The 12,390-nt window shown below is 41.8% G+C and overlaps 1 protein-coding gene across 1 annotated transcript in view; it reads right to left on the bottom strand.

Moving 5' to 3' along the window:
* The window catches only part of lmnb2 (lamin B2), a 28,325-nt gene extending 20,014 nt beyond the window's left edge, over positions 1-8,311 (bottom strand). Inside the window, exon 1 of the mRNA XM_067968175.1 lies at positions 7,802-8,311. Coding sequence (XP_067824276.1) covers positions 7,802-8,151 — 350 coding nt within the window. The 5' untranslated portion in view covers positions 8,152-8,311. The remainder of the gene's footprint in view (positions 1-7,801) is intronic.
* Between the last annotated feature and the right edge of the window lie 4,079 nt (positions 8,312-12,390).

The following is a 12,390-nucleotide window of genomic DNA, read 5'->3' as shown; positions in this document are numbered from 1 at the left end:
GTGGGGTTACATGTAGCGTGACATGAACCCAAGATCCTGGTTGAGGCCGTCCTCATGGGTGCGGAACTTGGCTATCAATTTCTGCTCGACGATTTTGCGTTGTCGTGTGTCTCGAAGGCCGCCTTGGAGAAGGCTTACTCGAAGACCGGTGGCTGAATGTCCTTGACTGCTGAAGTGTTCCCCGACTGGGAGGGAACCCCCCTGTCTGGCGATTGTTGCGCGGTATCCGTTCATCTGATGGCACATCAGACAATGCAGAACCCCCATTGTACTTCAGTGATCAGCTTAGATTATGTGCTTAAACCCTGTAGTGGGGCTTGAATACACAACCTTCTTATTCAAGGAGGTGAAAGTGCTATCACTGAGCCAAGCTAGGATCCCAAATTCACAATTAATAATTTAAGCTTAGCCACTGAATTCCCCACTTAGATCGGAGTCTGAAACAAAACCAACTTTACATCGCTTAGCAAATCTTGAAGGATGTAGGGTTTCTGGCAGCCAATCTGGGATGAACACTTTAAAGCTTTGTTAATTCAGTGGGTGCACAGATTTAAGTGATTTATGATGTTCTATCTGCTATGAACAGCAGCCGTACTCATTTAACGCGCACACACAAAAAATCTATTTTGTCACATAAATGATTTGGGATCCTAGAATTTGGATTTCAACATCAGAATCCACCATTGTACCGTAACTGCATTGTGAAAGTTGAATTGTTATTTTTCTCCCCATTGCCCAAGCTCAGAAAACAGACTGCAGGAGTGTCCTCAGATCACTCCTCAACTCCTTTTAGGCAACCACCACCTTCGACGAAGCCTGGATTGCTCTTGCATAGAGTCGCGCTTCTGTGCTGTAACCTTTCTATGATTCTATTAAAACTGAACAAGTCCTTGGTTACAAATGATTCGTAACAGCAATGTCTGACAAGTGCTTGTCTGGTTTAACAGTGGTTTCACACTTTATAACATCTGTTTGTACAATAAAAATTCACAAAAATCACATGAAGCAAAGATTTAACAAAGGAAGATTATACTTTTAACCTCCTACCAACACCCCCCCCCATCCAAAACAGAGACAAATTTCCAGGAATCCATTTTAAACAAAAGAACAAACCAACAGGAAACAAAACAGGACCACAGCATTGTGTGTGGTTTCTTTGATCGGTTTTACGGGAATGAGGAAAGGGGGGAAATTAGTGTTGGTTATGTGCAAGACTTGAACATTAAAGAATAGAACACCCATCCACCTTTTTAATTCCCTCCTTTGCGTACCAAAAGTCACTCTCTCAAAGTAGTAATTCGGGGTCATGGGCACTTTGCTCTCATTTTTCTTTGCTAACAGCGTCCCAACATAGGTTAAACTTGTAACAGACAAAATACGTATCCAAACAGTTCTCCTTCATGATTAACTCCTCGGCATGCAATGAAGAGGCCTCCTCCAGCCAGTGTGTGAAATCCAGCACCTGATTGCAAGATAGGCTGGAGGAAGTCCTTCTATTGTATGCCTAGGACTTCCAAGCTGTGAAGGGAAGTGGCTGCAGAGAAGGTAGGCTCTGGTCTACATCAATCTAGCACTGAATAGTCTAAAGGGGAAAGTCAGCTTCACAAGAACCTGGCAATGCCACAACAGTTAGGGTGGTCCTACCTTTACATGCAGTAGGAAGCTCACCAGTAGTGACAAACTGCATAGTTATGATAAACCTGAAATATTTACCTAACCTTTTTCCTTCCTTTACAGATGCTGCCCGACCTGCTGAGTGTTTCCAACATTTTCGGTTTTATTTCTGATGTTAACTTTGAAAAGACGTTTCAATTACCAACTTCCTGCCCAAAGTTCACATTACTCACCTTTTGCCAACGACAAGTTTTCCCAACAGTGCCCATGTACCCCCAATCGTTTGTATACTATTAATGGCCAGCATGAGTGGTGTAGTTGTACTGTTGACTGAAAGCTATGCCATGGGTCAGTAATAGAGCCATGAAGTAGTTGTAGGACAACTATTGTATAAACTTAGGGGTTGTGATTTTGGAGATACAGGGATAGTTAGTGCTAGGCATTGTGCAAGATCTGAGCTGACATCCAAAGAATTACCTCTGCTTTGCCTGCAGAACCACTATCAACAACTACATCGCGACTTGCATTTTTAACAGATGCGAAGTGATCTGCTGTGTTTTTCCAGTATTGTCCGTTTTTATTCCATTTTCCCCTTTGAAAGCAACAGTCTGCTTGGATTTCAGAAAACCCAAAGCATCGTTAGGGCAGACCCACTCTACTGCACTAATTTTGCAACTGAATCGTGACCATATTTATGTTGTTGGAACTTAAGGAAATTGGACACCAATCTAAACAAGATAGGATTTGAATCAGCCTGCAGCCGCCCTTCGCATTCAAACCGTCCAGTCCCAGCAATGCGTTAAGAACAGGACCCACCCCCCTTACCAGAAAGGCAAATAACGGCAGGAAACCCAATGCAGCTCCTCATTGGCTAGTCCCTAAAGCCCGTAAAAAAAATTCCAAATTTTTGTACATGGTTGTTGAACGAAGTAAACGTGCTTCGGATTCCAATTCAAATTAAGTAGCTAGAAAAGCACTAGGCTCAGCTATGATCCGACATTTTTTTAAAAAGCTAGTCACGGCAAATACGCATGCAGAGTAACGATTTAAAAAGCTAAAGTTCTGTAACGAAGACACCCCTTTCCCTCCCGAATATGATCCAAAAAAAAAGCCGGAAACGCAAGAATGAGCTCAGTTTCACTGCGTTTCCTGTAATAGCGTGATCTGCCCAACAACATAACCACGAACACAAACCAGTCAAGTCGTTGCATTGAAGCAGACTGAAGACATTAAAGTTATAGTAATCTCATCGTTCAAAAGGGAATGGATTTTAATCCACATTTGAGGCTATTTTCGAATTGTAAAATGAATGTTTTAAGCAGGAAGATACTGCAAATTTATTCTTTTAATTTTCTGTCTACCCTACCCATCTGAGTCTTGTATACACGGTAACCAACGTTTCAAAAATATTAAACTGGGTCCGATAAGTGCAGCGGAAATTTTTAAGGACATCGCAGTATCCGTACATAAAACTAGCAAAGATCTACACTTATGCTCAAGCCCCATCAACGTCCTTGTGAATTTAGCTCGCTAACTCGATCAATCTCAGTCAATTTGCAGACTGTTCAGTAGGTGAACTCGAATATGTTCCCTGAAATTCTCGTTTCATTCCTCTCCATATTTATTGTTCTATCCAGCGCGGAAACATTGGGCGTCATCATTCGTTATTCAGCGTTAGGTCTGGAGCACAAAGAGGATTAGGGCGTCGATAATACATGTACATTAAGATCACTGCCAGCACTGCTCCTTTGGGAGTGGGGGAGGGGCGTGTCAAATCAAGTGATGGGTTTACTTTATATATATATATATAAAAATGGTAGTCGCCCAGATCTGTGGCAAAAGAATCAACAGAAATCAAGTAGTTTTGATTGAACCTGGCTCAAGTAAACGATATTACCAGATCTCTCAATAAATGGGATTGCTATTCCTATACTGTTCAAATCGGAATCGTATTATTCAGACAGAGAACAGACGTGCGTGCATCGCCAACTGAACCAGATAAAATGGCGATGTAATTTTCACTACGGCATTTTGAGGGCAGATACCACACAAAGCACCAAGCTTAACCGTGGGACGCGAGGGTGATGAGCAAGCCTGGATTCTATAAAATTTTATTCAATGGATATTACGAAATAAAATTTCACTTATCTTAGTGATTATATCGTTTATGGACCTTCAATAGAGGGACTATGGTAGTAACCCAATAATTGTCAGTGCATTAAAAGTACAGCTACTGGACGTTGGCAACTCCACTCTCATAGGAAAGAAGTGGGCCATTCAATCAGCTGATCTGTACTTCAACTCCAGTTACCTATCTTTGCTCTATATCCCTTGAAATCCATACTTAACAAAAATTGAAATCAAAATCTTGACAATTTCAAATCACCCAGCACCCAAATGACATAAGCCATTCAAGGATGTTGATTAGGGCGATTTAGTTGGAATACCAGATGAAGCAGCTTGTTCATACCACCTAATAACAAAGGTGTTTTTAAGCAGTTCAAAATTGAACATTTATGCTTCCAACAGCAGCCAATTACAACCATCCATACAGAACGTCCCTCAAGCCTCCTCACTTGAGTACAGTAGTTATGTACCAGCAGTTATGAAACTACTGCACTAGCAATTCAAGCACACACTGCCTGCTTGCATCATCTTTACTCAAAACTTTACTTCTGCACGGCAGGGAGCTATACATCAGGATATTAAAAAGATGCCAAGAGCTACTGGGCTGGTTCAATAGGATCTGTACCATACAGTGCAGTACATTGCCAAGCAAGGAAGGTTCCCATCTGTAGTGAATGCTTTCATTCACTACAGATAGGATTTAAGCATTTAGATTTGGTGCTTTTTCAGTTCAGATCAGATCACAGGAGCCATGTCTGCCCAGTAGCTCCTATATTTACATTAATAAAACCATCTGCCTTATTCTAACAACAGACGCACATTTTCATGCAACTTGTAACTTTGCTATTAAGACAAAAGGAAACACAGCTTTAGCAATGCAGGCGCAGGGAACTGGTTCACTCCCCTGCCACTGAAATTACAAAAGCAAATATAAAAGATCCCAGAATTGCAACCAGGATGGCCAGAGACGTGATTAGCCTTGGCATCTCCATGTAGAAGGAAAAACAAATAAGCAGCAGCAGGTATTGATTATCTCTGAACATACAGAATCAGATTTGACTATGGTTTAACCTTTTTGTTGCATAATTTGCAAAGACAATACTGCATGTTTGATGGCTCTCTGGTTTTTCCCCACACCCCAAAAACCCATCTCAGTGTGATTCATTATCTTCAGGTTGCCAGTGGAAATCATGAAGCAGAACCAAGCGAATATTTGAAAATATTACCATCTATAAAAATACACAACATAAATATGAACCACACAAGTCAGTCTTACAGCTCTCCCATTGCCTACGACACCTGCACATTCATTAGGTTTTGAGTCTATAATCATTCCCACTAAACCACATCAATCATGTTCTATTTTAAGCTGTTTTTAGTAGAATTTTTGATAATGCATTTACATTTTTGTCTGTAGGCTTCCAGCATCTTACTGTCCAAGAGGGCCAGGGCTGCTCTGAATCCAAATATTAGAGAAGAGCAGCCCAAGTGGGTTCTTCTAATTCTAAACACCAGGCCTCAAGCCCACCACCTCCCTAGGAGGCAGGACCAAAAACAGAATCGCAGACAATTCTATCCATCCTTAAAAAGGGAAATCAGCTGGGTGAGGGGCATGCCATTCATGATTCAAGTGCTCAGAAGCATTCTCGTCATCAGGCTGGGGCATTGACTTTACAGTCCATTTCACACCCAATCTCACTGCTGGAGAAAGTGTTTCCAGAGTTCATTGCTTAACCAGACACAAGTAGGTGCACAAACTTTTCCTTCTCATGTAGGGAAAGACCTGCCATCTACACATTTCAAATCAGGAACTCACTGTTAAGTAAATGAACATGAATCCTAGATGCTATAATTCTGCAGTGCCACTTAGAGCGCATTAAAGCAGGAACTAAAATTGAATGAGGTTTATGAATAAATCTTAACAGGAAAATTCCCCAATTATCAAAATTTTCTTTATCAGTAACTACCTTCAGACATTAATAGGAGAAATTGTGTACACACAACACAAAAGATGCATGGGGATAGATCGGTTCTCTTCCAACCCCTAATATTTATATTTTAGCATGAGAAATGCAAATAAAGGAAATTGGATATCAAAAAGGCAACTGATTGCATAAGGGAAAAAAATCCCCAGCCAGAACAACTCACGTGGTTTTCATTGACAAAGTATCATAATTTTGTCTTCTTTCTATCTACGGTATCAACCTTTGCCCACCACCCACAACCTGCCGATGTCCATTGCCCAGGTTTGGCAAAGAATGGACTTTTGACTGAAGAGTGTTCCTGCGCTGTAGTCCCAATTACCACCTTCAAATAAAGCAAAAAAAAGTCTCAAGAATTCTCACTTTAACTTGCTTAACTCTTAATCAACTGATCATGGCTTGAAGAAAATTGCACCACAAAAGCAGTGACCAGCACTTTAGGAATCTGCTTCAGGGTTCTAAGTAGGTGAGGAAGGGAAAGATACAAAAATGCTGAATCCTCTAGTAGTAATATGCATTAAAAATCTGTTTAAATAGTTTAGTCTGCATCCTAAAAGGAGAAATACAGTATTCTGCAAATATTTTACAGCATTACTATTACATTCCAGAAATAACTGGCTATGTTCCCATTGTGTGGGATTGAGTACAACGTGTGATGCTGTACGCTTCGCCACCAAATTCTAAGTGCTAGAAAGTTTACTGAGCAAAGATTACACTCAAGTGGTTTCAAATTTGCACAGAGATTACTGTTGACAACAAAACATGAGCAGCGTTGGAAAAAAAGGCATGCAAGCACTGATTATTACTTCCCCACTCTATGGAGGTCTTAGAAATAACTACAACTGAACAAAATGTTGGCCAGACACCCTGTTCCCAAACAACCCCCCACCCCACTAGTTAAAGTGTTGGAACAAGCCTAAAACTTATACAAACACTCAGGGCAGGCAGCATCTGTGGAGAGAAGTTTCCAGCATTTTATGTTTTTATTTCAGATTTCCAGCATCTGTAGTATTTTGCTTTTACAATTTATACACGCTGCTGTAGCCACTGGTACACCAGAGCACTGCAATCTATCATTTCTCCCGCACATTTATCCTGACACGCTACTGTACACCACTCACTCATTTTCCATTCCAGAATGCTTAGGTCGTGCTGCAGACCAACTTTAGTAAATCTTTATTTTAAAAACCACTAATATTGTCTCGAATTTCTGGCATGCAAATAAATTTCTAATGACCTTATTTATTTAAATTAACTTCTGTTAGGGTTGCATCAGGTTAAAAGCTGAAACTTAGTTCAGTTTTTCAACTCATTCACAAAATGCTGTGACATAACACATCTTAAATATTAAATTCTTGACAGAACAATGAAGTTACACAAAACAAAAGTGCAAATACACTGCTCAGGGCAATGAGTAACATTTGTCATTCACTTCAACAAATGCAAATTCTTGGTCAATAGCAACTATGTTTTGATTTTGAAAAGATAGAATACCAAAGTATTACCCACAACTCACGCAATTCATAAAACTCAAGCCAAATATTGTTTGTAACAATTTACATAGGTAACTGGTAAACCAATCACAGAGCTAACTGGTGATTACAGTACAAATCAGGACGGGGGGAAAAGGAATAGACTTGTAATGTAGAATGTGTCAAATTTTGTTTGATAACACTCCTGTGAAGCGCCGTGGGACGTTAAGGCGCTATATAAATCCAAGTTGTTGTTGTTGTTTATAGGAAAAGAGGGATTTCAAATACAAACTATCAATGCTAACGGTAAATACTTTTCTAACAGCTGATTCTCAAAAATCTTTAAATAAATAAGTTGCAAACTGATAATAGCAAGGGAATTCCTAATCAATTGTATCTTATATATACACATTAAATAGCTTTTACAAGTACAAAGACTCATCAATTACCCCTCCCCCATAAAGCAGTTACAATTTATGTAGAATGACAACTCAGCCTCACAAACGGTGCAAGGGAAACACGTGGAAAGGGACACAATTTTTACATTACTACATCAGATAATTAGACAAGCTCCGGGTAAGGTTTGTACTGCAAATACTACTTTACTTTTTGCTGAGCTCGTCCAGCTCCGTCTTGCTCTTGCCCAGGTCGATCTGCAGCTTCGCCTTTTCCCGGGCCGTCTCGTCCAGCAGCCTCCTAGTATCCGCCAGTTCCGTCTCGTAAATAGACTTGATGCCGGTCAGCTCACGGGTCGTTACTTCTTCCTTCTCGGAGATCTTGAGCTGCAGGACGCTATTCTCGCACTCCAGAGAGCGCACCTTGTCGATGTAGACGGCCAGGCGGTCGTTGAGGTGCTTCAGATCTTCTTTCTCTTGAAGCCGGGTGATCCGGGTCGGACTCAGAGGCGTTTGGGCCGCACTGGCTCGGGTCTGCTTCTGAGCCGGAGTAGCTGCCATGGCAACAAACTTTTTTTTTCTCCCCTACAAATTGCCGATAATTAACTTTTTTTTTAATAATAATTCAGGCCCGTACAGATCAGCTAGTAGCCGCGCTGCCAATCCCCTTTTATTCAATGGACTAGAAAATGGCGCCGCTATCATGTGGACCTCGACGAGGAAAAAGACACTGCATGCCGGGAACTGTAGTCCTATTAATCCCGCCTTTTTGAACGTTTCTCAGGACATGAATAACCGGTCTCCTCGGAGCAAGACGCGCTTCGATGCCTTGGTACATTGAGTTATTTCAAATTTCTTTGGCAGTTGAAGTTTATATTTTGCGGCAATGAGGCCCAGACCAGGCAGACTACAACCCCCAGCGTGCTTCACGCGGGGGCCAGCGCCTAATTTGTTGCCCGCCAGCGGCGCGGATTGGCCCGCGTGGTAGCAGTTAACCGTCAATCGTGTGGCCACGCCCCTCGGGCAGCGGAGCAACCGAAAGCGCGATTTTTAAATTTTGGCGCGCACGAGAAACCGCAACAGATTGAGCGAAGCGTCTAGGGATTCACAGTCAATTAGAACAGGAGGCGAAATCATTAACAAGAGACGAACCAATTATTTCATAGGAAGAAAACTAAACATAAAAATGTCACTAGCTACACCCTCTCGCTGCCACTTTTTTCCTTTTTAAAAACTAGACTGTGAAGCATTCACCCCTGGCAAACAGCGTTTGTTTTGATTTATTAAAAATACAAAAGCTGAAATCACAATCTTCCTCTCCTGTACGCGGAGTAAACACAATTCGCAACCAACTGCAATTAATGTTTTTAAATCATTCATTCACTCAAGTTTAATTCTTAGTGATTTGTAATCTGTCGCCTTTTTAAAAAAGACGTGCATCACTTGTGCCACACAATCAATCACATCAAATGCAGACTACATCATAAAATGGTTACAGCGCAGAAGGAGCCACTCCTTCCAAGTGAAACAGCGGTTTACTTGTACTTTCAGTTTAGTATACTGTATTCGCTGCTCACAATGCGGTCTCCTCTACATTGGGGAGACCAAACACAGATTGGGTGATCGCTTTGCTGAGCACCTCCGCTCAGTCCGCAAGCGTAACCCTGACCTGCTGGCTGGCTGTCATTTTAATTCTCCATCCCACTACAACTTTGACCGCTCTGTCCTCGACCTCATACTTCCAATGAAGCTCAAGGAACAGCACCTCATCTTTCGTTTAGGCACTTTACAACCTTCCGGACTCAACGTTAATTTCAATAACTTCAGTCCATAACCACTGCTCCCATTTATTTATTTATGTTGGACTGCAGCTGCTGGTTGTGGTTCCGCTGTTGCCATTTACAGCTCCTCTAGACCAATCTTTTATTTCTTAACTTGTCCCATTACTACCCTCCTTACCGTGCACCATCACTTTTGTCCTCTACCCTATCACTGACCTTCCCTTTTGTTCTTTCCTGTCCTCCCCACCACCACTTCCCTGGCTCTGTACTTGCTTAAAAATTTTAACTCTAACACCTTCCAGTTCTGACGAAAGGTCTTCGACCTGAAACGTTAACTGTTTCTTTCTCCACAGATGCTGCCTGACTTGCTGAGCTTTTTCAGCATTTTCTTTTATTACAGAAGGAGGCCATTCGGCCCATCAAGCTCGTGCCGGTTCTTTGCAAGAGCAATCCAGCTAGCCCCATTCCCCCGCTCTTTCCCTCTAGTCCTGCTAATTTTTTCCCTTCGAGTATTTATGCAATTCCTTTTTGAAAGCCACGATTGAATCTGCTTCCACCACCCTTTCAGGCAGCGAATTCCAGATCATAACTACTCGCTGCGTAAAAAAGTTTTTCCTCATATCGCCTTTGGTTCTTTTGCCAATCACCTTAAATCTGTCTCCTCTGGTTTTCGAACTTTCCACCAATGGGAACAGTTTCGCTTTATTTATTTTATCTAAACCAGTCATGATTTTGAACACTTCTATCAAATCTCCTCTTAACCTTTTCTGCTCTAAGGAGATCAACCCCAGTCTAGCCACGTACCTGAAGTCTCTCATCCCTGGAACCATTTCTAGTAAATCTTTTCTGCACCCTCTCTAAGGCCTTCTCATCCTTCCCAAAGTGCGGTGCCCAGAATTGGACACACTACTTCAGTTGTGACCGAACCAGTGTTTTATAAAGGTTTAACATAACTTCCTTGCTTTTGTACTCTATGCCTCTATTTATAAAGCCCAGGATCCTGTATGCTTTTTTATCTGCTTTCTCAACCTGTCCTGCCACCTTCAAAGATTTGTGCACATATATCCCCAGGTCTCTCTGTTCCTGTGCCCCCTTTAGAATTGTTTATATTGCCTCTCCTTATTCATCCTGCCAAAATGTATCATTTCCCACTTATCTGCATTACATTTCATCTGCCATGTGTCTGCCCATTCCACCAGCCTGTCTTTGTCCTCTTGAAGTCTATTATTATCCTCCCCACTGTTTACTACACTTCCAAGTCTTGTGTCATCTGCAAATTTTGAAATTGCACCCTGTACATCCAAGTCCAAGTCATTAATATATATCAAAAATAGCAGTGGTTCTAGTACTGACCCCTGGGGAACACCACTGTATACCTTCCTCCAGTCCGAAAAACAACCGTTCACCACTACTCTCTGCTTCCTGTCACTTAGCTAATTTTGTATCCATGCTGCCATTGCCCCTTTTATTCCATGGGCTTCAATTTTGCTGACAGGCCTATTATGTGGCACTTTATCAAACACCTTTTGAAAGTCCATATATACATCAACTGCATTGCCCTCATCAACCCTCTCTATTACTTCATCAAAACACTCAATCAAGTTAGTCAAACACAATTTGCCCTTAACAAATCCGTGCTGGCTTTCCTTTATTAATCTACACTTGTCCAAGTGACTATTATTTTTGTCCCGGATTATCATTTCTAAAAGCTTCCCCACCACCGAGGTTAAACTGACTGGCTTGTAGTTGCCAGGTTTATTCTTACACCCTTTTTTGAACAAGGGTGTAATACTTGCAATTCTCCAGTCCTCTGACAGCACCCCCATATCTAAGGAGGATTGGAAGATTATGGCCAGCACCACTGCAATTTCCACCCTTTCTTCCATCAGCAACCTAGGATGCATCCCATCCCATGGGTGACCTATCTAACTTCTAGTACCTCCTCTTTATCAAATTTTAGCCCATCCAGTATCTCAACTACCTCCTATTTCACTGTGACTTTGGCAGCATCTTCTTCCTTGGTAAAGACAGATGCAACATACTCATTTAGTACTTCAGCTACGCCCTCTGCCTCCATGCATAGATCTCCTTTTTGGTCCCCAATCAGCTCCACCCCTCCTCTTACTACCCGTTGCTATTTATATGCCTATAGAAGACTTTTGGATTCCCTTTTATGTTAGCTGCCGTCTATTCTCATACTCTCCCTTTGCCCCTCTTATTTCCTTTTTCATTTCTCCTCTGTACTTTCTATATTCAGCCTGGTTCTCACTTGTATTATCAACCTGACATCTGTCATATGCTCCCTTTTTCTGCTTCATCTTACTCTATCTCTTTCGTCATCCAGGGAGCTCTGGCTTGGTCGCCCTACCTTTCCCCCTCAGGGGAATGTACCTAGACTGTAGCCGAACCGTCTCCTCTTTAAAGGCCGCCCATTGTTCGATTACAGTTTTGCTTGCCAACCTTTGATTCCAATTTATCTGGGCCAGATCCGTTCTCAACCCACTGAAATTGGCCCCCCCTCCAATTAAGTATTTTTACTCTACATTGCTCCTTGTCCTTTTCCATAACAAATCTAAATTTTATGATACCATGATCATTGTTCCCTAAATGTTCCCTCACTTACTCCACTTCATTCCCCAGAACTAGATCCAGCAATGCCTCCTTCCTTGTTGGGCCAGACACATACTGATCAAGAAAGTTTTCCTGAACACACTTCAGAAATTCCTCCCCCTCTTACCCTTTACACTGTTGCTATCCCAGTCTATATTAGGATAGTTGAAGTCCCCCATTATCACTACTCTATAATTCTTGCACCTCTCTGTAATGTCCCTGCACATTTGCTCCACCATATCCTTCCCACTAGTTGGTGACCTTTAGAATACACCCAGTAGTGAAATGGCACCTCTATTGTTTCTTAACTCTAACCAAATAGATTCTGTCCTTGACCCCTCAAAGACATCCTCTCTCTCCAGCACTGCAATATTCTCCTTAATCAATATTGCCACTCCCACCCTCCTTT

This window comes from Heptranchias perlo, chromosome 29 (assembly GCF_035084215.1).
Source record: "Heptranchias perlo isolate sHepPer1 chromosome 29, sHepPer1.hap1, whole genome shotgun sequence".
Classification (NCBI taxonomy): domain Eukaryota; kingdom Metazoa; phylum Chordata; class Chondrichthyes; order Hexanchiformes; family Hexanchidae; genus Heptranchias; species Heptranchias perlo.
The sequence above is the reverse complement of the archived record's forward strand: the minus strand, read 5'-3'. Positions and strand labels throughout refer to the sequence as shown.